The sequence below is a fragment of the Lissotriton vulgaris genome, chromosome 11, assembly GCF_964263255.1.
Source record: "Lissotriton vulgaris chromosome 11, aLisVul1.2, whole genome shotgun sequence".
Taxonomy (NCBI): domain Eukaryota; kingdom Metazoa; phylum Chordata; class Amphibia; order Caudata; family Salamandridae; genus Lissotriton; species Lissotriton vulgaris.
This window is the reverse complement of record NC_141699.1, coordinates 402,151,283-402,177,234: the sequence shown is the minus strand read 5'-3', so window position 1 is coordinate 402,177,234 and position 25,952 is coordinate 402,151,283. Positions and strand designations below refer to the sequence as shown.

Genomic DNA, 25,952 nt, shown 5'->3' with positions numbered 1-25,952 from the left:
GGCTTTCTCCAGAATTATAATGTGCTGAGGTCCTAAGCACTTACAGGGCTCTGCATCAGCAATAGCGGCCTGTTATAAGCCTCAGCCCTTTCTCTTATATTTCTGAGAATGCATTAGCATGGCAGGTTTTTGGCTATTGTTCTATTTGTGGATGTTAGAGGACCAAAGTTGGCACATATGCAGTTCTTGCCCTCTCTGCCCTTCTGAAACCCATTGTCCCTGTTTTCCTACATTAATTCTTCTTCCAGTTTCCATTCCTTTATCTCTGTTTCTCCTTGCTTCCATTAACTCCTGCCTCTTGTATTTCACAATGTCTCTTTGTGGTTAGTAAGGGAAACGGCCACTAAAACGCGGCCGTTTCCAAGAATACCTTAACCACGCATGCATTACCACGCATGCGTGGCTACCACGAAAGCCTTTACCACGCATACCTTTACTATGAGGTACGTAGTAAAGGCATGTGTGGTAAAGGGTAAAAAAAAGAAGGGCTTGGGGGTGTCTCCCCCCCAAAAAAAACTCACCAGAAGAAACGTCGAGATGTGCAGGAAAACGACGTCGTTTAAGAGGAAACGGAAAGAAACCTCCGCTTCCTCTTAACCACATCCGACGTCACCACGGAAGAAATCGAGGAAAAGGTTATGCGTAGAAAAACCATTCCGTTGTAACGCATGCGTGGTAAAGGCATGCATTGCAACGGAATGCGTTGTAAGAACATACAAATGGTTAGTAACTGGGATGCTCACCCTTCAATCATGGAGACGTAGCGGCTCTCAAAGGTGCCCCGTGTCTTCAGCATGTCAGAGGCTTCACCGCTGAAGAGTAGGCTTTCGTTGACAAGTTTCACAAGGACCAACCTCACCAGCTCCCCCATGTACTTGCCCCCGATGATCTTTTCATACCTACGGAGGTGAGAGAAAGCAACCATTGAATAGCACTTCTGTTAACTTCGGATACCACAACCCTAACCCCAAAGAGAGCCTGGAGGCAGGAAGCACTGAAGGGACATGAACACAGATATCCCTAAGTATATAATTATACAGATTTCTGGTTGTTCCTCTCTTCACCATACATAGGAAGGGGTACATGCATACAGGTGGACAGCTCCGCCTTTACAACTTATGCAACAAAGCTCCCACAGGACCTTTCAGGAGCCTTTCTCTTGATCATGGTCAACAGGTAAAACTCGTTAGGATCCTGGGAATAGAAGTGTCTCTAACCCTTGATCAAGAGTACCTATCATGGAAAACTTAGTTTCCCATATGGCCTCAGCATGGAAAAATGATTTACATTACCCCTATACAGGCAGGCTACCTAGCTGTCAGCTAAGGCGTGAAGTGCTAAGACTGAGAATTGGGATAAACCATTGTTACGCAAATAAAGGGGTAAAAAACTTTATAATAACCAGTAATGGAAAATGCACCCACTACTACTTGTGATACTCTACATATACTACTAGATTCTTGGAGGATGTTAGATATACGAAGAGAGATTTTAGGCCCGAGTTTTAAGAAATATGATATTAAAAATAGGATGCAAGCTGTAAACCTCTTAGTGGGAATAATGAATTTAGATATAGCCTGTGGCATTGGGAAATATCTAAATAAAGTTAAAGAGTTCCTTAAATGTGAAGAGCATTGACGAGATATAGATCTTTTAAGCGACAGGGAGAATGAGGTGTCTAGGGATAGAAGTATGGTGTAAGACATACATGAAGGTCGTTGTGACTCAAAAATGGAATAGCTTGTTTTAAAAAATAAATGCTAGGATATGTATTTATTATTTTATGGATATGTGAATTATAGGCTTAAGAAATGTATTATATATTCCATGACTCTGATTTGCTTTTTTATTGAATGATATGCTGCTTAAGTGTATACTTTTATGGTTGTAAAAATCCGAATAAAGTTTTACTGACTGACTGACATTGAGTCAAAGGTTTCCTACAAGCATTCTCTTTTGACATAGAGACTAAACACGGCATGGTAGCACCATTTATAGAGCATGGTAGAAGGTCTGTTATGGACAATAACAGCAACTAACTCAGATAGAAATTACCTAACTTCTGGAGGATAAATCATAACATAGAATGCCATGTGTACTGCTGCAGTGAATTCAAACACAAACAAACATGTAAAGAGATACAAAAGACAGCATCTGACGCAAAAAAAATCTATTCTTCAAGAATCACTGAAGCTGGGATCAAAAGTGAATCATATGTCATATGACTTTCAATTCCTAAATATCATTATCCCACAACAATAACATTAAACAACCGTACTATCTAATCAATTAGAAATAAACCCACCACACCCGTGGCCCCCCATTGTTTCATTGTAATAAACATATACTAAATTCATTCTTAGGTCATGCAGGGGCATGGCCAAAGCCATCTGCGTGATGAAAGTATTTATGATCCTGAATGTAATATGGCTGAGATACCCGCCACCCCCTCTCAACACAATCCCCAAGGATGGGAAACCGGAAACAGTTCTGAAGTCTTTGGAAGACGGGAGGGAGTAACCCCCCCGGCCGTATTTATTAAAATATGAAACAAAATTAAAACATTAAATAAACAGTTTCATATTATGTACAATTTCATTACCACATTGCGATGTTTGGCTAACCTTAACAGAGTCTCTAATACAAAGGTTCTCCTAGCCGAACTAACATCCTGCAAAACATTTACTTGAAATTTTGAAATTGTACATCCTAACGTTTAAGGGCCAACGGCAAGGTCGTAACCGGTGTCAAGATCCCTAACCCAGAAATATCGCCCTCACTTGTGAGGGGCGGCCCAGAGGCGTACCTCAAGTGCAATTACCAATTTCCCTTGACTTGACGGGGGCCCCAATAAAACTCGTCGCCACTTAGAGGTCGTACGAGGACTCGTGTGAGGTATCTAGAAGGTAGCGTAGACCTCCCCCCAAACCCCACACAACTTACCATATCTGCCGTCGCAGACGTCCTGGCCCCGGGAAATTCCCCAGGAGGGGGCTGTAACCCCTCCTACCCAGGAAGGGGCCTTGACCGCCTTTCCTCTTCTTTCGGCGACCCATCCTTAGAAGGGACCGCCTCCCCGTTGAGGGGCCAATGGCCACCTCCCCCGAGCGCTCCCATCCGTGCTGGGTGACGCCCACTCATAGGGATCTTCCAATTAGTGCTCACCGATCATGACCTTACCGCCCGACCAAAAATAAATACCACAATGCTAACTAAATGATTAAACTAAAATACAGTAGCAACTATACTTTTATTAAAAGCATGCTTACCAATGAACACTAAAGCAGAATTTCTTTTATTTGCAACACATAAATCGACATTCTTTATTACATACTCAAAATCATCATGATAATACCACGACCTGTAAACGACAATCAGAGTTGTCCATCAACTTTAATCAAAAACCACTTGCTGTCATCAGGGGCTGGTGGGTGGGTCAAAATTGGCTCTTCGTTCCGTCTCGAGCTCACGTGCAGCGAGGAGGTGCAGCTTCAGAGCACAGGAACAAGAGGATGCCTTCGGATCTTGCTTCTCCTTTTATCCGTCTTCAGGGCGGGCGTAAACCCGCCCCTGCCTGCCCCTAAGGCGTGGCCAGCTGCGTCAGTGTCTAGGCCAACCCACTCTAGGGCGGGAAAAGGCGCGCCCCGGCTACGCCACTTCGGGCATACCAGCCGAGACTCGCCTCCCGCCCAAGATGGCTTCCCGGGGGGATCGTGGTACTCTGCCATACGTTCGGGGGGACCGAGTGGTCGCCCCTTTCCATATGGCTGAGATACCCGCCACCCCCTCTCAACACAATCCCCAAGGATGGGAAACCGGAAACAGTTCTGAAGTCTTTGGAAGACGGGAGGGAGTAACCCCCCCGGCCGTATTTATTAAAATATGAAACAAAATTAAAACATTAAATAAACAGTTTCATATTATGTACAATTTCATTACCACATTGCGATGTTTGGCTAACCTTAACAGAGTCTCTAATACAAAGGTTCTCCTAGCCGAACTAACATCCTGCAAAACATTTACTTGAAATTTTGAAATTGTACATCCTAACGTTTAAGGGCCAACGGCAAGGTCGTAACCGGTGTCAAGATCCCTAACCCAGAAATATCGCCCTCACTTGTGAGGGGCGGCCCAGAGGCGTACCTCAAGTGCAATTACCAATTTCCCTTGACTTGACGGGGGCCCCAATAAAACTCGTCGCCACTTAGAGGTCGTACGAGGACTCGTGTGAGGTATCTAGAAGGTAGCGTAGACCTCCCCCCAAACCCCACACAACTTACCATATCTGCCGTCGCAGACGTCCTGGCCCCGGGAAATTCCCCAGGAGGGGGCTGTAACCCCTCCTACCCAGGAAGGGGCCTTGACCGCCTTTCCTCTTCTTTCGGCGACCCATCCTTAGAAGGGACCGCCTCCCCGTTGAGGGGCCAATGGCCACCTCCCCCGAGCGCTCCCATCCGTGCTGGGTGACGCCCACTCATAGGGATCTTCCAATTAGTGCTCACCGATCATGACCTTACCGCCACAGGCCGGATAGTTGACCGGCTATCCGGACCCCCCACAACACTCCTACCTAAAGGTCATGGTGTAACGTTTTTAGCCATGCTAAGAAGTCTCCTATGAGTAACTCATTCCCCACCCGAGACAAATGCACTCCATCCCCCAAATACATACTGTCATCATTAATACACCCATGGGAAATAGCATGCAGTGTCTTGGAATGGAACAACCTACTCACTTTGTTATTAAGCTTCCTAACAGAATGATTTAGAGCAGGAACCGAAATAGCCCCCCGCCACACTTTTCGTGGGATCATATGGGACCATGCAATTGTGCACCCTGGAACTCTCCTCGCTAACCAACTTACAGTGGAAAGCATCGCCTCAAGAAGAAGTCGTCTACCAGTGGTGACCAAATCATTACCCCCAAGATGTACTATCACTACAGACGGCGGTGACCTCGTCCGCCCTAGCAAACCCTCAAAAAATGATTGAAACTGGTCAATACAGAGCCCGCCTCTTCCGTAGAAGGACACACTGTACCCGTATTCCCCAGCTACGTGAATCATATCACCTGCCTTGAATACGTCTGCGGCACGCCTCACGTATGAGTGGCCCACAACCCACACCTCCTTTCTCACAGCCGGTGATGTCTGACCGCTGGCCCGGTGTAGGGTCGACTGCAAAGTCCGCCCCGCCTCGTAGGCTTGCGCAACTGAAAACCAAACAAAAACAAGAAGCGTGAGTACATTGCTACAGCTTCACAACATGTGCAACCGCACATACCTCTTATAACAATTGGAGGACCAACGCCCCACCCGTTTAACTTGTTCAACATCCAGACCCCTGGCTGTTGCTTCTGTAGCAGCCCCTATCCGAAAGGAATGGGTCCCAAACTCGCCCGGGTTCAAGCCCGCAGCGGCAATCGACATCGCAAGCACCCGCTGAAACTGAAACTTTGTCAGTGGGGTGGCGTCAGCGTGTCTCAACAAGGTCCCCCCCCATGATGCCACCCTTCGTGCTAAATAATCTTCTAGACACCTTACCGGGCACATGGAGGACCCGGGAATCCTGCGTATGATTACGCAGTCACCCATCCCACTTTGATCGGTCTTAGACCTGACAAACGAGACCGTCATCGTCTCCCCTCTGATCTGGACGTGCTCCTGGCACAATCCTCCTGTCACATCCTGCTTGTTCCTCGCCACTAATTCGCTTACCCGCATAGCCCCATGGAATGCCAGCGTAAAAGCGGCTCAGAATAACACCGTCTCAAACTGAGACGAACACGTAGCAGGGAGACTGGACAATAACGGGGCCAGCCTATCCAAACCTATCGGGCGCCTCTCATCTACTCTGCGACCCTCAAGGCGTTGCCACCCCCGTAGCGCTTTCTGTACAATGAAAGACGCTGTCGGATCCTGGATCCCGTGAGCCCTGGCAACAAAGGAAATGGCCGCCCGATGTCTCTGAGCCGTGGCCACCGATTTCCCGACCCGATGTAAGGACATCAGAAAATCCACCACCCACTCTTCCTGGCCCCAAAGCTCCTCCCTATCAGTACCCAAAAAGGCCAAATAGGACCGGAACGCCCCTTCATATGCCTTCCTTGTCCTGGGAGCTAAACTCTCTCCCACGAGGTTACGAAGTTCGGGGCACCGAGAGACCAGAGAGCTTCGGGAAAGGGTGCCGGCTCCGGGTCCGCTGTGGGAAGGAAACCCCAGAAAGCCTGTATACGAAAACGAGACAGTGCATCAGCCGCCTGGTTCATTACCCCTGGGACATGTCTTGCTCTGAATAACACATTCAATTGCATACAAAGTAAAACAATTTCTTTGAGCAGTCTCAAAATCCACTTGCATCGTGCTGCCTGGCTATTGATACACTCGACCACGGTCATATTGTCAGACCAAAATACCACCGAGTGATCTCTGAACCCTTCGGGCCAAGTTCTAAGGGCCACTAAAATGGGGAAAAGTTCCAGGAAAGCAATGTTACTTGTCAGTCCACTGTCATGCCACCATGTCGGCCACTTTTGTGCAGACCATCTCGTGCCGAATATGGCACCGAAACCTATGCTCCCCGCCGAATCTGTCCACAACCCCAGCTCCTCAGAGGACACGGCTGGTTTGTTCCAGACGACTCGACCATTGAAATCCGCCAGAAATGCCAACCAAATGCGCATGTCCTGGCGGACCTCTGCCGAGAGCCTTGTGCGATGATGGCCCTCCTTCAGGCCGACCATGGCTTGAGCGATCGAACGGGAAAAGGGGCGGGCCATTGGTATAACCCTCAGGGCAAAATTCAACTGGCCAACTAACTGCTGTAATTGATGCAGCCTAACCTTAGGTCCCCTTATACACATCTGCAGGGATGTCCTGAACTTTGACACTTTGTCAGCTGGTAAACGAAAACAACCTTCTGCGGAGTCTAACTCGATCCCCAGAAACTCGAGGCACGTGGAAGGCCCCACAGTCTTACCTGGTGCCAATGGCACGCCAAACCGATTCATCAAGTCACAAAACTGTGCTAAAGCCTGCCCACATTCCGGGTCCCCGGCCGCCCCCAAGAACAAAAAATCATCCAGGTAATGCATCACATTTCGGAAACCTGTCTTCCTTGTGAAGACCCATTGTAGAAAGCTACTGAATTTTTCAAAATAGGCACAAGATATAGAGCACCCCATCGGCATACACCTATCCATGTAATAATGACCCTGAAACATGAAACCTAAGAGACGCTGATCGTCTGGATGTACCGGGAGCAACCGGAACGCTGACTCGATATCAGATTTAGCCATCAGCGCCCCGGGCCCCAGGCGATTCAAAATGGCTACGGCCTCATCGAATGATGCGTACCGCACCGAACACACTTCCGGGTCTATCGCTTCATTGACGGAGAGACCTCGTGGGGCTGATAAATTATGTATCAGCCGAAACTCACCCGGGTCCTTCTTTGGGACCACACCTAACGGGGAACAAACAAAATTAGGAACCGGTGGTACACTAAACGGACCGGCGACTCGACCTCGAGCCACCTCCTTCCTGATCTTATTCTGTACCACAGTCGTATGCTGAAAGACCGATAGCTGATTTTTACATTTCGATGCACCCTGAAAGTCCCCCACTGGGATGCGGAAACCATAAGAAAACCCGTTCCGCAACACCCCAGCAGAAGCACGATCCGGGTATTCACTGAGCCAAGGAATCATTGCCACGGTATCAATCGGGGTAGGTAAAGGCGCCCCTCGGACTATGTTAGACCTGTTTGGCGCCTCCTCTACCCCCGTTATCACCCGTTTTGGCTCTGCACGTGGACTCAGGATGGGATGATTGCCCACACCCACTACATTCATGTCTAAATTTGCATGATCCCTGGGGCCTAGTACATTTACCCCTGTTGAAGTTCCAACAAACCCCCCTTTTTCCTGTGTTACCGGCAGGCTTCGAGTAATTGTCTGTACCCGCACCTGACCGAAAGGGCGTCCCCGCATACTGGCGGGAAGACTCGCCGACGACACTCCCCACTAATGGCAATTTTAACATACCAGTCTCCTTCATTTTGGACCATGATACAGAATCATAACAATCCCATGTTAAGTTTTTATCGTGTTCTTTAGCTTTTCTAAACAGGTTATCATAGCAGAGCCAATGATTACCCTCGTGTGATACCGAGTACCCCATGATTCGTGATTGATAAATCGGCAATTCGGGTAACAGATCAGGCCTTCGCTCCCCCAAGATCGATGTAAAAACCCCCCACGCTTGGCCCCAATTGCCAATGTTTTCATTTACCTTAAAGGCGGCCATTTTTGCGCGCCAAACACTCGGATGCATGAGCTCCTTCTGGCCCTTGACATGCTCCATCTCATAGTGATCAGTAAGCAACGAGAATATGTTTACATACTCCCCTGCCCATATCTTTTCCTTAATAGCCAAAGGAACATGCTGACCCAATTTTTCCCTACGAGAGGGAGCCGACTCATCCCTCGCAATCGGCAATGGCCGCTTACCTGCACCAGACGTTGTCTCTGCTACTGAACCCGTCCCCTGCGGCTTCTCTACTGCTGCAGCCGGCGTGGACACCTTCGCTGCTTCCCGTGACTCACGCAGTTGCTTCATTAGCTCCTGTGCGTCGACAGCCGTGGCGCCCTCTTTACCTTTTCCCAACCACGCTGCCAATTGTGCTGCCAGCTCGGGCGGCATATCTTCCTCGGACACGGGGGTGACCACAACGGGAATCGGATTCCCTTCCTTCGGCACGGGAGTTGGTGCCTCGAGCGGGGCACTGGGACCCGGGATGTCTTCTCCCGCTGCTCCCCTCCTGGGCCTCTTGTTTTTCCCTCCCGGGGCTGCTCCCGCCAAAGGACGTTTTGGTCCCCCTTCCTCGTTCTTATCCACTCGCCTCTTTAGTTCGGTCATCTCCTTCATGAGAACACGCAGCATCTGTTCGGTAGTCATGCGCTTTCCCGCCTTCTTCGGCATTCTCCAACAGAGTATCTGTAAAACAAACAAGAACGATTACAACGCTCAAAATTGGCTCTTCGTTCCGTCTCGAGCTCACGTGCAGCGAGGAGGTGCAGCTTCAGAGCACAGGAACAAGAGGATGCCTTCGGATCTTGCTTCTCCTTTTATCCGTCTTCAGGGCGGGCGTAAACCCGCCCCTGCCTGCCCCTAGGGCGTGGCCAGCTGCGTCAGTGTCTAGGCCAACCCACTCTAGGGCGGGAAAAGGCGCGCCCCGGCTACGCCGCTTCGGGCATACCAGCCGAGACTCGCCTCCCGCCCAAGATGGCTTCCCGGGGGGATCGTGGTACTCTGCCATACGTTCGGGGGGACCGAGTGGTCGCCCCTTTCCATAAGCACTGTTGGACAGCAAGATTTTTGAGAGGACTTGTAGCTGCATAGTTCATTCTGCAAACACAGATACATTCTCCTCAGTGCAGTCTACACTGTCTCAAACACATCCATGAGTTGTTGCCTTTAAAAACAAAACATACAGGCTATCACAAGTAGGTAGATAATCTCAACCAAACCATTATGATAGACTCAATCATTCCTCACAAACAGATTCCAACGACAATAAGTGCCTGAACACAGGTCATGCAGCGACCACGTAGCTCCTCTCATCAGTTTTCTATAATTACTAGAGCCAGCTCCCCAGAATATTTAAAATTAAATCCTAGAAGTAGATGGATGACATTCAAAAGACCTTCCACTTGGGGAATGACCCATGCAAGCACCTTGATAAAGTTAATATTTCTAACCGCCTATGCCACATCCAGCAGTGCAAATAAGGGAGCAGCCTGCGCCTATGCAAGGAGACAGATGATCTTCAATGTAACCTTTCTTTCCTGCCAGATATTTTTGCCACCACCATAGAAGACGACTCCCAGTGTCTCCAGTCAAGTAAAACCTCGCCTTCTAGGAGTAGACAGAGGGTCCTTTCTCATACTGTATAGTAAGGTAAGCAATGCCACTAACCGCTGCAGTCACCATTCTTCAATAAGTTTCTGTCAGTATCACATTTTAAGGTAAATTAGACAGCTACAATGGTGTGTACTTCTGCTTCCCACAAACCAAACAGAAAGCAAAAAATAAAATTAATACAAGCTTGTTTTTTTAAATTGAGGGGGGTCACCCCATTTCTTCAAATTCTAATTGCTTATAAATAACAGATGTTAGTTCTTGCTTGGGTTGTCAAAATAGACAACCCAAGTAAGTAAAATGTCGAGTAGATTTATGCTAGCTCTTTGCTGAACTAAATTTTCGTTCTGGCTAATTCCCTTACATTATGAACTCTCACAATTGGATTTATTTGTTATGCATTATTGAATTCGACTAACTACTTTTTGCCTTCTCTAAAAAAAAGACCTTTACGGTTTTTACTTTGAAATTTGTTCTACAATGGTTTTCTTCATTTGAGCAAGGGCCCCCGTCATTTGGGACGAACACAGCCTGATCCTGCGCATTGGCCCTTTACTTATATTAGTGAAAAACATAGACAAAGTATTGCATTGTGTTATGGTGTGGACATGGGGCAACTTAGTTCTTCATGAGTGGGAGCTCCTGGACTTTGTTTGTGTGTTGGGAGAACAGGCACGTCTCAAATTGTCGCTACTAGGTTGGGTTGATTAGAGAGCTTTTTGGGTGTCTCTATCTGGTGGCACGGTCAGTTGCGGGAAAAATTGTCTCAATTCGGCAGGTTTGACACCGCAAAGCTTTAGGTATGGGGTACAGTTAATTAAGTATAACTTGAATTAAGGCAGATTTGCGAGGTTGAGTGTTTGCAACTGGATTCAGATAGGATTCTTAGATAGCAGATTATATATTTTCGTTTTTGGTGTTATCCTCCACCACTTCATTTTAGACTTTTTGTAGTCAAAGAATAAGTTTCTTTGATCAGACACCAAGTAGCACATTATACAAGTCTGTTTACCTCTGACATTCTTTGTACAAGACTGAACCCCCTGAATACTCGGCTTCTTAATAATCCATGTGTGAGAGAGGTGTGAGAAGTATCCAAGCTAGTGAAAGAGGGCCAGACATATAAAAGACACAATAAAAGAGAACTATAAGAGAAGGTTTCTTCTTCTTTGGGATTAATTAGGTGGATCCAACATCAGGGAGACACCTCTGACATTTAGCTGTCAAAAACTAGGCAACCAATGACCGTTCCATACACAGAAATCTCAATTAAAAAAATCTTTGGGGTTGAGTTCCCTTTCTATCAATACAATACATTACAGTAATTCGTTGTATAATGGAAAAGGGGTAGCAATTGAGATTATTTTGTCTGTTTTGGCCTTGTGGATAACTTGCATGCCTGGAGACTACTTGGTAATAGAGAAGTGAAGAATACAAACAACAAACACACACAAAAAAAACATTGATCAAGAGAGAAACCAGAGATCAAATGGATCAGATAGTTGTTTTAGCTTTATTCAGGAATGAAATTAACAATCAGTTTAGTGAAGAGAGAGGGGAAGGATGTTTTATACACTTCCTGCCAGATAAGCTAACAATCAGCCTCTCATTTTTAGATCTGGGTCTTGACAGCCCGGCAGCCAAACATACCTATTGTTAAATATATATATATATATATATATATATATATATATATATATATATATATATATATATATATATATATATATATATGTATATATATATATATATATATATATATATATATATATATATATATATATATATATATATATATATATATATATCTGTCTTTTGAGGTCACCCCTTTCGAATATTAGCTTTCTTTGACCAGTCTTTTCCAGCCATTTGCTTAGGAATTTACCAAACATGACTTGCTTCAGCCCAGTGGAGTATTCAACTCTCAAGTAAATGTACTGTCTGTTCGGGTGTATTCTTCCACCTCCATTTGATTGCTTGCTTTGAACTGCATGAGGAACTATATCATAACAGTAATCCTCACTGTTCACTTCTGCTAGCTCCCAAGCATGTCTCTCACTCTACTTTGCTAAACTTGTTTGTGTTAGCACCTTAAACTCAGACCTAATGGCTGTGTCACGATTTGCTTGTCATTTGAGTTTGGCGAAGTGCTAAGCCTGGAAGATGTGGCTTGCAGTGTAAGTTGGGGCTGATATTATGCGAACCACTAATGATAAATGAGTTGTAACAGAATATTAAGATTATAAATATCCACCTAAAAGAATATCAATTGTAAAATATCAACTACCTCTAAACTATCAAGGTAAGTATACGTAAGTAAGGATAGATTTACTATTCTTAAATTCATGTCCACATACGTTGAAGTTACATATATTGTCAGGGTTAGTCGATGTGGAGTTAAGAGTGGAAATACCATACTTAACTATATGTACTTTCCTTGACATTATAGTGGCAAGTATTCCCTGCATGGCTGAGGATAGTGGGGCATATTATCAAGGGTGGCGATAGGGAATTTCTGCTGCTTTTGCAGCCGTTTTCGGTCGCTAAGCGGCGATAATACTATTGCCCTATTAGCAAGCTGCCGCTAACAGCAGTTAGCGACAGCTTTTAGGTGATAGCGAGCGGTTTGGGGTCCGCTTTGCATGTTAGCGATATTTATCGCTAATGACATGCAAAGTGGGTGTACCCAAACTGTTAGCGATGGAAATATTGGCGCTAAACGCGAATATCTTCAAATACTAACACCTGCCCAGACCAGTTCTTAGCCATGTTATCCAATGGGAGGTGGATAACATGGCTAAGAGCATTTCGTCGCTAATGCGTGAATATCGCTGTATTCTCAGAGATATTCACGCATTTCGCCGCTATCACCGGAAAATGTATCGCTTTGGAGATAAACGTTGCTAATAGCACATTATCTCAGCGATAAATTCCAGCGATGCTCATTGATAAAAAAATCGCAGCTAAGCCTATTTAGCGATAAATATCGCTACTTGTTGGTAATATGCCCCAGTGGACCCAGGGTGTCAGATCTCCATGTTCTGGGCACTTCTGTCTCTTGATCGCCACTGGGGCGCAGTCTTGCCTGAAACTGTGGCACACAACATTACAAAGAAACCAAACCCAGATGTGACATGAACTCTTATCCTCTTACAGCTGCTGGCTGGGGTTAAGGGAGGTCTCGTCTATCACTCGATCATACTCTAGCCGGAAGTCCTCCAGTTCACCGTTGTCTCCGAAGGCACCCCACTCCGTGTTTACACACATCCGGCCCTCCTCGCCCTCCACCAACTCTACGTTCTCCATCTCCTCCATGTAGCAGGCATTGCAGCCAGTACCTGAGGATGGGAAGGGGGGGGGGGAGAGAAACAAGAGGCAAAGCAAATTAGGATCTTAACTAAGATCATATGTGTGAACAAAGCCCAGTCTAAAGGATCTAACTCTTATTCTGATCATATTTTTTTAATCTGCTAAATTTCCTTCGTGAGTAAACATAAAATATGTATTTTGTTGAGTTGTATCATGGTGATAGAAGGGTTAAACGAAGACTCCAACGACTGGGAGATTTTGTGACAGGACAAATCTTATCAAAAGCTAGCAGGTGTTGGACATATTCCTTCAAATATTAGTTTATGCCTACATCTTGCTGCCTCCAAACTCATGACTCAAACTCTTACGGATTACAAAAAATGCCATATCTCGTGCTGTGCACACAAAATGCACTCTACTCATGATTGTGTGTGTTGGTTGCATGCATCAAACTTTGCCCAGTGCCAGCTAACGCGGCTTCTGTGTGGTTCAAATCCACTTCTAAGAGGGAAATGCTGCATCGTGAAAAGAGCAGATCGCTCAATGCACGTGTCAGTGCTAAAGACAATTGCACATACACGTACTCTAAGTTGATCAACACATACTTTTTCCCTTGTGAATACAAAACCAAATGTGAGCCAAGGTGATATGTGGATAAACTACTCAAGGGGACAATACACATCTCGGTGCCTCTTGAAGACGCAAGCTGCAAATTGGTAGCTGCTCAGCTAAGAGAAAACGTGCATCCCCTTTTCAGGAGAGGGACATGTCACAAGCCACTTTACATCTATTCAGTAATCGTTTTGTCCCACAAAACAGTCTGAAATCAAAATTATACTCAGGGTATCTCATTTTTCTTAAGAATCTTAAATAATTCAAAAGGTATTTTTAAGCTCTTTTCAGAAACCTATTCAAGGCGTGATAAAGCAGGAACGCACATCTTATCAAGGATAAAAACAAAAATGCCAATAAATCCACAAATGGAGCAGCCATGAAGTCACTCGGTCATATCAGATGTACACTGCCAGGGATGAGCAAGGCCATCACAGCACAACCACCTCTTTATTTTTTAATATTAAAGAATGCCAATACTATTTAATCATTGCATAAATGCAGCATTACATCAAACATAAATTAACAATAATAGGTGATAGTTGACAGCTGTTTTGTAACTATTCATCCTCGATAGATGACTTTTATTTATACTTAGTTTGATAGGAACAGCCAACACGTGTATTGCCACTTCTGCTCATACAGCCCTGGGGCTCTTTCAAGGCTGTAATACACATAGAAACAAGTAGGAACCTTCATGAGGAACTGAAAGTAATCACCATAGCGAACAGAAAATGTAATTTTACTAACAGTTCGGTGGGATTATCATGCATCATTTTCACAGTGGGCACAACACACATGCTGACACGTGGTAGAAAAAAAGTAGCATATCGCCATGACCAGAGGGGGCATGACATTGTGAGTTGATTATTTATTAAATTAGGTATTTCTTGACATAGCAAATACAGATGGAGTGTATGGGAAGAATGGTAAAGTTTTGGGCACTAAAGTGCACACTGTGATAACTATGGACAGAATTATTTAGATTCTATAAATATTAGAATATCTAAGCGAGGTCTGAGGGTCATTTGTACAAGAGACAGATGTATTAACAGGTTATGGTTGGGGAGGATATACGTAGTGGTCAATCAAATCAGCTATGTATCTCGAGCCGGTATCAAAGCCATGATTTGGTAGGTAATGAGGCAAGAGATAATTAATAGATCAGCACAGGCAATCTGGAGTACCTTGTTATGCATATGAGATGAGGTGGTATGGCATGGGAAACAACTGTTACAACGCATGCGTTACAACGCATGCCATTACACTGCATGTCGTTACAATGCAAAGGGCTTGTTGCAGGGGGTAGAAGGTGTTGGATATAACTCGAATACCTTCCCTACTGTTGCACACACTGGAGTTGAAATAGTAAATTATACTATTCCAACTTCCAGCGGCCCCCAGACAGCAAGTCGGGGTAAGGATTTGCGTTGTAATGGCATGCGGGGTTATGGCATGCGTTGTAACGTCATACAACCGGTATGGCATAGGGTGTCCAACAAGTCATGTAGCCATAATCTTATGTTACGTAATTGCGATGTAGTGCATCCTGTTCAGTTTAATTAGTTCAGGGGTGAGGCCATGTCGGTAATGCTGTCATCATAAAATAGACCATCAGGAAAGACAACAAACCTGGTGCATCTGCTAGGGTAAGGGGTGGAGTCATGTTAATATGTGCTATCATAATAAGAAGGACCACTAGGAGGATTAGCGAACCCTGTATAAAGAATCAGGTAGGCAAGTCAATGTAATCGGATGTGAAAAGATAACTATATTGCATTGTGCGTTACTTTGCGTTGTGACCCAAGGGTAGCAGAACCAATGGCAGCCTGAATCGAATAATTGAGAATTAATGAGAGTAAAGTTCAATGTAAAGTGGAAGGGAGCATTCTTTGTGCCAGTAAATACAACAAATACTCATCATACTTGGAATAATTGAGGATATAATAAATGGGGAGAGGATTATTAAGTTGTCTGGTAAGCAAATGTAGTATAGCAGCCAAATGATCTACAGTAAGGTGCCAAAATGGCCTGCAAGGTAAGAGGTTGAGTTACATGACACTTATATTCCCAACAGAATCTATGGCATGACAGGGAAAGGCAGGGGCCGCCATATGTTACCTGTTTTATCAAGTCAAGTCTGGAAAAAGTGCCAACAAGAAAGCGGTGTCTTGGTCTCCTGTTGGGTTCATTAAATGGTTGGAAGGAGGTCCCCATTTTGTGAAGTAAACCCGATTGAAATACATCATGCTTGGTTGCCGCAACCATGTTAGAGTGTAGTATATGCCTGCCAAACGTTTCTTATAGTGTAACCATTACATCCATACGAGCTTGAATTGTGCAAGTAAAGCGTAGATTGTTGTGGGGCGATATATGGGTTGGTTTGGGGAGAGCACCCAGAAGAAAGTCTGAATGGGTGTAAAAACCTTCCATGGAATACCATCACTTGCAAGTCAAAGCATAACAGTATTTCTTTGGTATCTTGAATGCGTATAATGCACTGCATCTATTTTACGCACAGAGAAATTATGGTAATTCATTATTCAATTATTTTTCAAACCGGTTCTTGTTTTTGAAGTGGGTACATTTAAAGCTTGTACTTATTGGATTTGGCCTAAAGAGAAGAGTCTATAGTGGATATCACATACTTCTCCCTATCTACACTTAATAGACCAGAAGCATATTTAAAAAAAACGGCTGTAGTGCGTGCAAATACTTATTTTAAAACCATTCAGGTACATCATTCCCATCATATGGAAAGGTAATTATAATTATTATTTAACATATCTTGGACTCACCGATCAGGTACTAATTCCCCTAACGGTCCATATATATTATGCTTTGAGCAGTAGCGGACTGCTCTCACGGCAGAGTGGGGGAGGAGTGTGAAGTGGGGGCAGAAGGAAGACAATAAAAAAGAACTTACCTTCTTCTCGCCGATTGCTGCTCTTCTCCTTCCTGCTGAGGCTACCAGACTCCTCCGCGGCCAGTGGCATCGCTTCTCTCATGCTTGAGAGAAGCGCTGAGATTGGCCTGAACAAGATTGTTTTCCGCTCCAAAGGGGACTGGGAGCCTAGCTCTTCTACTCTATTTACCTGGCAATGCAGCTCAGGTTGGGGAGATGTCAGTGAGCATTACTGTTTGGCCATCCTGAGACAGCCGGCTAAACTGTCATGCGCAGTGAGTGCAGTTCCCAGCACTCCTCTGCGACTGCCCCCCACGATGGCCCCGCCCACAAGAGTGAGCAGAAAGGAAAAATAATAAGATAATAATAAACATGCTTTATTTTTCAAATTTTGCGGCCACTGGCGGGGGACGACACTCCTCCTCCTTAGCAGAGAAGCTACCTCTGGCTTTTAGTATGGCATAGGAACAATTTGAATACAATAAAGAAACAAGTTACTTACCTGTAACTCCAGTTTTCAGCATTGGAATCTTTATAGATGCACATGCTTGAATTGTTCCCATGCTGGTGGCGGGGAATAATTCAAGCATGTGAATTCATGAAAGATTCAGTGCTGGAGAATTAATGTTTTGTCAAACCAATTAATGTTTTGAGATCGCTATATAAAGAAATGTAACCTTACTATGGGTCGACAGATAATAAAAATATGCATCATGTAGTAGGGTAGAAGTAAGAAATGTACAGTAAATATCACATTTGTCAATAAAATTAAAAATGTGTGTTTATTCCGTTTTACACTTATTTGAGCAGAAGAATGGATTTGAAACCTTTATCATGTTACAACATAGTTATAAGTAATACATGTTATCTAGTAGCCATTAACAGTATTAGTTATTGATAGTATTTGGGGTTAGAGGCCATGAGCAAGAGGATAGTAAAACCAGCCCATAATTAACCATACTTCATCAAGGTCACTCAAACTGGTTATGAGACAGATACATAGAGTAACAATCATGTCTCGGAATAACCATTAAAAAAAAATAAAAAATTTAAGAGTTTTATATAGCGTGAACTAGACCCGAAGATATCGGGTATCAGTGCGCTTTACATAGCACCAGTTTCGTTACATGACGACATATTCTTTTTTGTTAGGCACAGGAAGATTACGTGATTTGCCCAGAATCACAGGATGTTGAGCGTCGTTGCCGAGACTTTAACCCGGTTGCCCAGCTTCAACGTCGATCTCTCTAGCCATAAGGCTACATTCTCTCCCCAACCATTAATTGTGGAAAAGTAATATCAGAGAACATCACGGCCCATACTACTACAAAGGACTGTGAGGGTATGTTTAGAGCATGGGTATCATGGAGGAATAAAGATATATATGTGCATAGGGGCTATACTGTGTTTATACACAGAGATGTAAGGGAAGTTGGAAAAAGGATAATGAGGTAATGGCAGTGCTCAGTTGCAGTAGTACAAGGTTTGATCGTGTGCCAAGCGGAGCTAGTCGGTTGGGTAGGAGCTCCCAAGTTCACTGTAGCCAAGGGCAAATTTCCGCATCTTTGTTAAGTCCATTTTTATGGTGTCCGCTCTTAGAATCCATTCACTTTTTTCTGGGGCAGAGTTGTAGTTCCTGGTCGCCGTCACATGATTTTGTCAAATTTGTTTAAGTCTGAATAAAGTTAAGATCCTGGTGTGTTTGTGATGTCACAATTATAATTCCATTATATGTAGGAAGCTTTCTGTCTTTTTTGTTGATATTGAGGCAGTGCTCCTGTTTACTAATTTTTTATCCGGCTAATGGTGCTCCCTATATATTGTTTCTGGAAGGGGCATTTTTATTACAACGATCACATATGTACTATTGCAGTTTATCCACTGTTTTGGGGTGGCTACACAGAATTCTTAAAAAGGAACAATTTCTACCAAACTTGCATACTGAGCAGTCATGGCACGTGTGGAAGCCACTAGGTTTTTTGAGAATGTGGTAAGTTAATGATGTTTGTCAGTAAACTCAGAGCGTCACAGTAGTTTTTCAAAGTTTGGTGCTCTTCAAAAGCCCATTTGTGGCGTAATGATAATATTACTACGAACTGTGGGGTTGCTTATCAGTAGTTGCCACTGTTTTCTTAGTATTTTTCTGATTATTTAGTGACCAGTGTGGAGACTGGTAGCAAGTCTGATTTGTTCTGGATTGATATTGCTATGTCCCTTTGGTTCCTGAAGAAGGTTCCATGTGATTTAGGGATGTTATTTCTTGAGTAATTTTAATCACATGTGTCTGCTTACACCCATGGATTTCACGTCTATCAGCATGGTTCTTGGCTTTTTATGTAAATACATCAGTTTAATTGCAGTTTATCTTGAATCTGAGTATTTCACCCTTAGGCATGTTTTATATAGTGTTTGGTGGATGACAGCTATCAGCAGATAGAACTGTTTTAGCTGGTGTAGGCTTTCCTTGGATTTTAGTTTGTATTCTGTTGTTTTTAATTTAAATGGTCAAGTCTAAAAAACACTTATGCCTTGGAGATGTTATAAGTGGTGCAGATTTACCAATAATACTGGTTCATATTTGTATGATATTTTTAATGGGTTTGTCTGGATCCCTGCTACATCACTACGATGCTGTCAATATAACAGTTGGAATTCTTTGAAGGCTTCATCTCATAGCCAAAATTTCACCAATAAAGATACATGTGTAGAATGCTGTAAAAGTGTTGCTAAGAAAAATCTCAGTATATTAAGTATTATATTACTGGATTCCACGTAGTGACCAGATCCGGTATTGAATGCCTTTCTTACTGCTTGAATGCTATGTTATGTTTGATAGTGGTGGAGAAACTTACAATGTCAGCAGTTGCTAGAATGTTGTTAAACCGTCGTTCTACGTTTTCCACTTGTTTTTTTGTAAAAGGGTAAATATATTGATCTATGTATTGACCTATTCTGGAACAGATAGAGTTACTTCCTGAAATTATTTTATGTCCTGGTATTAGAAACTCCCCTTTTATGGATTTGGGGCAACAGGTGAAAGGGTGACATTGTAGGACAATTGATATACAGACAATATTTTTCTTCCATGCTGAGGAGTCCTTGCTGAAACCAGTCATCTAATTTATTCCTAGCAACTGACAGTAGATTCCTTAATAACACCAGACTATAGTGTTATAGCCCGCGGGCTATGCCGGCCATTAAAGCCCGCCTTCAGAGATAAAGGCCCAAGCCGAAGGCAAGGGACTTCAACAAGGGAAAGTGCCTTTAATGGTTGGGATAGGCACTAAGGCAGGCAATAATGCTATTAGAACATTCCGCTCCTTACGGGCAGATTGTCCTAATTAGAAAAACATAGACCCGAGGGGGTTGAAATCCCCGAGGCTCCAAAGCCTTAGATTCTCAGCTGTTGCTGTGATTGTTTTTTAAAAAAAATTTTTTGGGAGGTTAACAATGGTTCACAGCCTTTTATATTCAAGTAACGTTCTGCAATATTTATCAGCCCTTTAAACAGTAAATATACAGCATGTTGTTGCGATTGTTCAACAGCCGCGTGCAGGGCCACAGCTCTTACCTGTTGAATATTCAGAGCTATAGGTGTGAAAGGAGGCTGAAATCAGCCCCTGGGCTTGGCTAAACTGTTTTTTCCCATTCAGCCGAGCCAGGGAGACCCAGGAGCTGAGCAGCATTCCCTTTCTCCTTCAAGGCTTCAGTGACTCTGTAAGCTATGGGAGAAAAGAGGGGAACGGCTCCGGTTGGCCCTGCAGCACAGCCTCTACCTTTCGCTTTCCTCTGCCCAGTCCATATATTTAGGAGAGGCAGGGGAAAGAGAAAGGCAGAGCCTGTGTACTAGAACATTGAAATGTTGAAAGCAGAGGGCCTGTACCAGTTTACTGAGGCCGCTGATGCTCCATTGTCTTCAAAGGAGCTCTCAACATTCCAATGTTCTAATGCATTATGCATATGTGTTTTAATTATTGGTTGCTCATAATAGGTTTAAACTTCTTTATCTACAGATCTCAAAATATAAATTGGCAAAGCATTATTGTATTTAAATACGTTCCCATGTGAATACACTATAAAAAAAGCATGAGACACATGGACCCTGATGGGGACTGATACCCGATCAAGTAATTCAAGGTATGTTCATTCATTCTTATAAGTATCTTTTGGTTACTGCCAATACGTTCCGGCTAACTATTGGCCTTTCCGAATAAGTTCACACTTCAGATAATCCGACATGAAAAACAAGAATCGGTTTGCCAAATAATTAAATATTGTATCAACATTATTTCCATTTGAGTGCAATACAATCAATGCATTACGGCCATTCAAGATGTCCACCACAGAAATACCACTACGCTTTGACTTTTAAGAGAGACCATTCCATTCAAGGTTTTTACTTGTACACCCATTTGGAATTCATTCGGACCCTCTCCACAAACCAACTGACATATCATGCCACAACAATGTATGCATCCTCTTGCATGATATAAACGCCTTTTGATGTAATGGTTACTTTTACGAAAACTTTGGCACACATATATTGCACTTCAAATTCAAAATGGCTGCTGCCACCTTGCATGATGTATTTCCATTTCTGTTGGTTACCAAAGAAAATAGCGATCTCCTTCTCACTAATCCCCAGAAGCCGCAGGAGATGGAGATATTGTTTCCTTGTTTGCACTTTTTCCAGACTTGAAGACCAAAAAAGTAACATATAGCAGTTCCTGCTGCAGATATATTCCTTATCCCTTTCCCTGTCATGCCACGAATGCTATTGGGCATTTGCATTCCAAGTACCCTCCACTCGGTCCCTGGAGGCCATTATAGCACCGTACTGTAGATCCTTCCACAACTTCGCTGCACCCGCTTGCGGGACACTCCGCAAATCCCCCCTCCATTTATCATATCCTCTTTGATTCCAGGTATGATGAAAATTTGTCATATTTGCTTGTACAGAACACTCACTTTCTCTTAGTCTTTACATTGATTTCTGCTCTCCTTTATTGTCAAAGTAAACTATTCAGGCTATGATTACTTTTTTTTACATTTGGTCCACGACAAAGTTATTTTTCCGAAAAGTAGGAATCACAACAATAATTCTCCTTTTACTTCTGCTTACACTGTCTTGCTGCCCTGATGGGTTTGCACCTTCTGCTGGTCCTTCTTATTAAGATAGCACATATTCACAGACCCCCACCCCCTGGCCCCAGTAGGCCCAGTCAGGTTCTCTATCCTTTCAGATGGTCTTTTTTATGATGACAACTCTTACCAACGTCACCTCATCACCTGACCTAATTAAACCCAAAAGAACCCACTGTATCACAATGACCTGCGATAATGCTATGATAACATCACATATAAGACTCCCTATACCAACCTCAGCACCTCATCTCATACGCATAACACGGCCCTCCGGACTACCTGTGCTAATCTATTACCTCATGCCTCATCCCCTACCACATCATGACTTTGATGCAACTCCAGATACTAGCTGGTCTGATTCACCATTAGGTAATTCCTACCCCACCACAAGATATCATTGATAGCACTATCTCTTGTATAAATTACCCTCAGGACTCTCTTAAAATACTCTGACCTTTATGGAATAGTTTCCTATCTCTAAGATATGTCAAGAAATACTTAAATATGGCAATAGTTCGCTTACAGTTTGGGATTTCCACTGTTCATGGCAATAGGCCACTTTTCTCATTACAATATGAATGCTTATCTCACTGTGTGAAAATGATGAATGATCATCTCACTGAACGGTATGTCAAATAAGACTTACTGTTGGTTATGGTGAGTACATTCAGTTCCTTATAATGGGCCTGTTTCACAAAGGTCCTCTGCACTCGTGCCGGAGACCCGCAGTCGTGGGGGAGTCTCGACACTGGTGACAGAGGCCCCGCAGTCATGGGGGAGTCTCTGCACTTGGGGCGGAGGCCCCACAGTCATGGGGAAGTCTCTTCACTTGCGGCAGAGCCCAGTAGCTGTGTGGGAGTGTCCGCACTCTGGGCGTAATCTTTGCAATGAGAATTCTCATTGCGCAGAGTGCACCCAAGTGAGGAGACTCCAACACAACTGCGGGGTCTCTGCCACGACTGAGGAGGCCCTTTGTGAATCAGACCTCCAGTGTTTCTACTTGTTTGCATGTAGTTTTACAGCCATGATGAAGCTGCAGGCCTGCGTGCCAAAAGATGCGGAGAAACAAGTGTAGGCTGCTCCTACCAAACCAGGCGAAATTACTAATCACCTATCAGGTAATACAAATTTACAAAACACCTTTTGACTATCGTCTACTATTGTTAATGTTTTAAAAGATGTAATGCAGTGTTTACTGGAATAATGAAATAGTGTTGGCATCCCCTAATTAAAAAAAAAATTGCTGTAACTGTGGGATTTGGAGGCTAAGGCAATGCACACAACACACCACCTGACTACCACTGTCAACATTAAATTGGGCAAATTGTGTTTCTCAGGACTCAAGAGCCCTTTACTCTAATTTTAATTGACTGAGATGAAGTAGCATCAGACTCTGCTCTCAATTCTTTAATGAGGTTCTATTTCCATGGCTTTCCCTGCATGAATACACATTTGTTAGTCACTCACGTATATTTATTGAATCTTTAGCTAGACCAACAAGCATTTATTGGGCTTTAGTATCATTCATTCACATTTGTAAGGACTTGAGCTCAATATCCCAAAATATTTTGTGACATCTACACACACTTTTTGGGGACTCACAGCTGTGTCCATGCACCCATCATGGACTGGAAAATAAAATAAAGACTTAGAAAATGTGTTAATTCGAGCCACATATTGTAGTGAGTGTAGCGAGTGTGACTGCTGCTAGAAGAATTTGGAGGGAAGAAGGGGGCAAGAAATTATGTACATGTCTACAATAAAGTGGGAACGTTGTGTGTATCTCCTCAGGGCTGCTCTCCATGCCTGACATGGTCCTTTCGCCCATCCGCCCCTACAAGTAGTCAACTGGTAACTCTACAGAGCATTTTCCATGAGGAGCATGCAGCCAGTCCAGCCCTTCCAAGGCCATTTTGTTGCTATACTCGCCCCTCAAGTGTTCAGTGTGATTATATTCATTGTGGTGGCACAGCACATGATTACAGAAGCTGGGGGATTGGGGAGAGGAGTTGGCCTAACGGCTAGGGCGGTCGACCTCGAATCTGGGGAACAGGGTTTGAGTCTCGTCAATGACGCTGAACATCCTGTGATTCTGGGCAAATCACTTAATCTCCCCATGCCTAACAAGAATGAATGTGTCCTCATGTAACGCAACTGGTGCTATGTAAAGTGCTCTGATACCCAGTACTGGGTCAAGTTTGCGCTATATAAAACTCCGTAAAAAAAAAAATGGTGGTTTCCCAAATCAGAGATCACTGCATGAGAATTGCGCCGCATAGTGCCCACAAACTGATACGGAATAATTTACTTTTAATACAGAGAGGCTACTTGATTGTAAAGGATCCATAAGTCATTCGAAAAACTGAAGGCAGTGGAGAAAGTTATTATGTTTACTATGTCAAAGCTTGTTTAGGCTTTCTGGGAAAAAACTCTCAAAATGATTTTTAGTGCTCCATGTGGGAGCTGGTGTGTTAAGGAAAGCAGAGTAATCCTTACACCCAAACACATCTATTTTCCAAGCATCCCTCTGAAAGACAGCAGACTCTTCTCACATTATAACAATCATCAAAGTAGTTTTCCACAATTATGGTGCTTAACAAGCAGAACATTCAGACGTGAAACAGGCTTTGACACCGCTTAAGTAATTCTATTTCAGGACAGGAGGCTCCGATTATGCTATCTCATTTCTTTAATGAAATGCCCAGCAGCCATAGAAACAAGTAAACTGCAATACCCAGAAACACATGGGTAACAACCATAGAGTCAGGGGTATATAAAGGCATATAGAAAGTCACTCTTCCTCTTTATTTGCTGCTCCGCAGCCAGTTAAGTGCTTTCATACTATATACTTACGATTTGATGTTTAATATTGCTACTGTATTTCGCGCTTTGTGCCACATTGTCTTTCGCTTTGTTGCGCTTCTGTCGCGTTGGTTCGCGCTCCTGCGCTTCGTGCACCCTTCGATTGGGAGCGTGTGTCCGCCTCCCTTGCCGTTCGGGCACTCTGCGCCTGTGTCGGCTTCCTTGTGGAGTGGATCTAGGGGTTTGAGAAGGCTCGCGCTGCCTGCGCGAGCTCTTCCCCGTGCATAGAGGCGGCAGGAGCCCGCGCATGCGCATTTGGGCATTTCCGGCGCTCCGGGTTTTCTCACAGAACCGGAGCTTTCAGGAAGGACGTCCTTCGCGACTGACTCTCCCACAGCCTCTTTGTTAACCCCTTGACGCCGGTTGCTTCTAAAAGCTTCAGGCAAGGATAATTTGCATAGGCTCTGCCTAGAGTGTGTATTTTTCTATACGGCAAGCCTTCCCTCCACGTTCTAATAATTACTGAAGCGATTTTTTGAGGCTTCTTTGGCTTGCTGTGAGGTTTTTGGCACTCCCCCTGACTTTTGACTTCGGCAAATCCATTACTTGTCATCTTGTGGGCTGAATTTTGCGTCTGTGGTATCATGGCAGACGGTTCTCATGTTGATGACATGGAATATGACGAGGAGGCCTCTGATTCTCTTGAACAGGGCTTAGTTGAGGCATTGGATAGGGGTGTTCAACACTCTATGAATAAGGCGCTGGTGCGTGCCATTACTCCTCTCAAACGACATTTGACTAAGTATGCTCAACAGCAGGGTTGGGTCCCCTGGGAATCCACAAGCAAAACAGGCCCTACAATCCTACAGGGGAAAATTGAATTTTATGCTCCAAACAGGAACCTGCGCTCCACCAACTCAGCCCTGGCAAAACCTAAGCGCATCTACAAAACAAGGACAGGAGGACGGGCCTTCTCCCACCTGGCGGCCAAACGATGGAATGAATTACCGACTGACCTGAGACATACCGCAAACCTTCTTTCATTCCGAAAAAAACTTAAAACGCACCTCTTCCCCAAAGACTAACCCCTCCTGAATAAACCTCAGCAGCCTTCTCTTTTTTTCAGCGCCTTGATATCCCTTGGGATGAATGTTGCGCTCTAGAAATACCACAAATAAATAAATAAATAAACATGCTTCCAATTTTTTGGCGAAGCCTATGTCCACATCTAAGCCGCAGACTATGGCGGTGGAGGCCGAG

The 25,952-nt window shown here is 44.1% G+C and overlaps 1 protein-coding gene across 2 annotated transcripts in view; it reads right to left on the bottom strand.

Moving 5' to 3' along the window:
• Positions 1–25,952, bottom strand: part of GCK (glucokinase) — a 461,673-nt gene that overhangs the window by 23,483 nt on the left and 412,238 nt on the right. For both annotated transcript variants that reach the window (XM_086943439.1, XM_086943438.1), the window contains exons 7-8: positions 13,074–13,257; positions 744–899 (exon numbers count right to left, since the gene is read on the bottom strand). In XM_086943439.1, the coding sequence (XP_086799565.1) occupies positions 744–899; positions 13,074–13,257 (340 nt within the window). The remainder of the gene's footprint in view (positions 1–743; positions 900–13,073; positions 13,258–25,952) is intronic.